At 46.7% G+C, this 1,969-nt stretch overlaps 2 protein-coding genes across 3 annotated transcripts in view; both read right to left on the bottom strand.

The window, feature by feature from the left end:
* H310_05756 overlaps nucleotides 1-128 on the bottom strand; it is a 3,576-nt gene extending 3,448 nt beyond the window's left edge. Inside the window, exon 1 of one of the 2 annotated variants that reach the window (XM_008870572.1) lies at nucleotides 58-128. In XM_008870572.1, the coding sequence (XP_008868794.1) occupies nucleotides 58-88 (31 nt within the window). In that variant the 5' untranslated portion in view covers nucleotides 89-128. Of the gene's footprint in view, nucleotides 1-13 lie in introns of both variants that reach the window. The other variant, XM_008870571.1, reaches the window with a different exon arrangement.
* A 1,175-nt stretch (nucleotides 129-1,303) lies between these two features.
* On the bottom strand, nucleotides 1,304-1,664 carry H310_05757 (hypothetical protein; the record flags this gene model as incomplete). The annotated part of the gene is made up of 2 exons (XM_008870573.1): nucleotides 1,304-1,329; nucleotides 1,397-1,664. The coding sequence occupies 2 exons, from the start codon at nucleotides 1,662-1,664 to the stop codon at nucleotides 1,304-1,306; spliced, it is 294 nt and encodes a 97-aa protein (XP_008868795.1).
* Between the last annotated feature and the right edge of the window lie 305 nt (nucleotides 1,665-1,969).

Raw genomic sequence — 1,969 nt, forward strand, 5'->3', positions numbered from 1 at the left:
GGAAGTCTATGGCCTTTGTTTGGCTCACGAACGGCGTGACAAGGGCGGTGAAGGTGCCTTCGAGTCGCAGTGCCTTCGTCGATGTCATTGTCAAGTAGATTCGGCTTGGCACCAACACTAGCTCTGAGACATGAATACATAAAATATTAAAGTTTTCGAATAGTGGAGGATTTGTATACTATTGTAGATTCAGCCCAAAATCGAAATTTCCTGCAAATTGTACAAAACACGCTCCAACTCACGTCCAATCGAATTATTATCGTCCGCCGACACCAGGATACACTGCTTGTATGGACATTTCATGTTGGGCTTGTCAAAATCGTACTTGGCATATGTATATGGCAAAGCACCATCGACCATATCGCGTTGGATTGAGCAGTACACTCATAATGGGTCGACTGAGTGGCTGGAATCGTCCGCCAAGTTCCGGAAGTTCGACACAGCCAAACGAGAATGGATCCTACAGCTTTATCGTGAGGACCCCTTGCTCTATCTGGCAGAAGCAGCAGCGAGGTTCAGTGCCCACTTGTCAACATCAATCAGTTCCTCAACTCTTTGGACCATCTTGCAGAATGCTGGCATGTGTTGGAAAGTGCTGGAGCGACGTGCCATTCAAATCAACTCCATGGATATTGTTCGGTTCTGCAACGAATTACACTCATTTCCATGGCTCTTGGACAACCTGGTGTTCTTGGACGAAGTTTCTTTCGACAACCATGACATGCTGCGCAAAGGTGGATACTGTGTGAAAGGTGAAAAGCTCATTTTTCGAGGCGAGTTCAACAGAAAACCGCGTGTTTCCCTGCTATGTTTCATTAGCAGCAATGGCCTGAAAGAGACGTGTGTTACACTAGGCACGTTTGACAGGAGTGTCTTTGTCGAATGCCTCCGTACTTTTGCCCGCAACAGTGAAGTCAAACAATATCCGGGGTCAATGTCGGTGTGGATTATGGATGGGGCGAAAATTCATTGCAATGACAACATCATCTATTTCATGCGTTCGTTGGGAATCATGCCTCTCTTTCTACCGGCCTACTGTCCATTTTACAATCCGATTGAAGTATTATTTTGCCTGGCAAAGCGAAAACTCAAGCAAGTCCACGTTGAAAACTCCAGTCGCGACTTTACTCTGGTAATCTCCGAGGTGTTTGGGCAGTACGAAAATTACACCTTTCGACGAATATTCAAGAAATGTGGATACGTCTCGGATTCCGTTTTTAACGCCGGTATAGGAATGGAACAAGATTTTGAGAAGTTTGGATTCGCCGCTAACTCGACAATGAATTTAAGTGTTTTCTTGATTTTAGTTGTGATCGACATCGTTTTGCTCTGCAATTTGATCAAGTATTGGGAACCCATACACAGTTTCATCCGTTCCAATTTTCTTTTGCAGCACCAAAACCATCAATCAGGACCGCATTGTTGGCCAAAAGCTGCTTCGCAGCATCGATTTGATTCTCAAGACACTTGATGATGTCTCCCAGTTCTTCAAACTTGCGCTTCGTCAAACGAACAGAACCTTCTACTTGCTCAAGAACTCCACTGAAGCTCTCGTTCAAACCTTCCGCAACACCGAGGCCACGGCGAGCATGATGCATCTGCACGTCGGGCTGCATAGGAGCATGAGCAAACAAGTGGATCAATCGGGGTGGTGGGGGCTCCATGACAAGCACATCATGGCGATGGGCAGGGGACGATTGGATGAAGTTCGCCCACATTTGCCAGTTGATATCTTGAGAGCGAAATGATCGACCATGAATTTCCTTCAATCTTGCCTTCAACGCCAACAATGGTGCGACTGTCGTAGCCCCGGCACGGTCTTGCTCGGTGGGTCGTATAAGTATTGACTCGACAAGTGTCCACATGCCCTTGGAATGCAGCAAATTGGAGGAGCATTGGATGTATAGCTGGACGTCTTTTCCAAACCAGCGTTGCAGGAGTGCGCATGTGACTTCTCCTAGTTCCATCG

Source organism: Aphanomyces invadans (genome assembly GCF_000520115.1).
Source record: "Aphanomyces invadans strain NJM9701 unplaced genomic scaffold supercont1.10, whole genome shotgun sequence".
Taxonomy (NCBI): Eukaryota; Oomycota; class Saprolegniomycetes; order Saprolegniales; family Verrucalvaceae; genus Aphanomyces; species Aphanomyces invadans.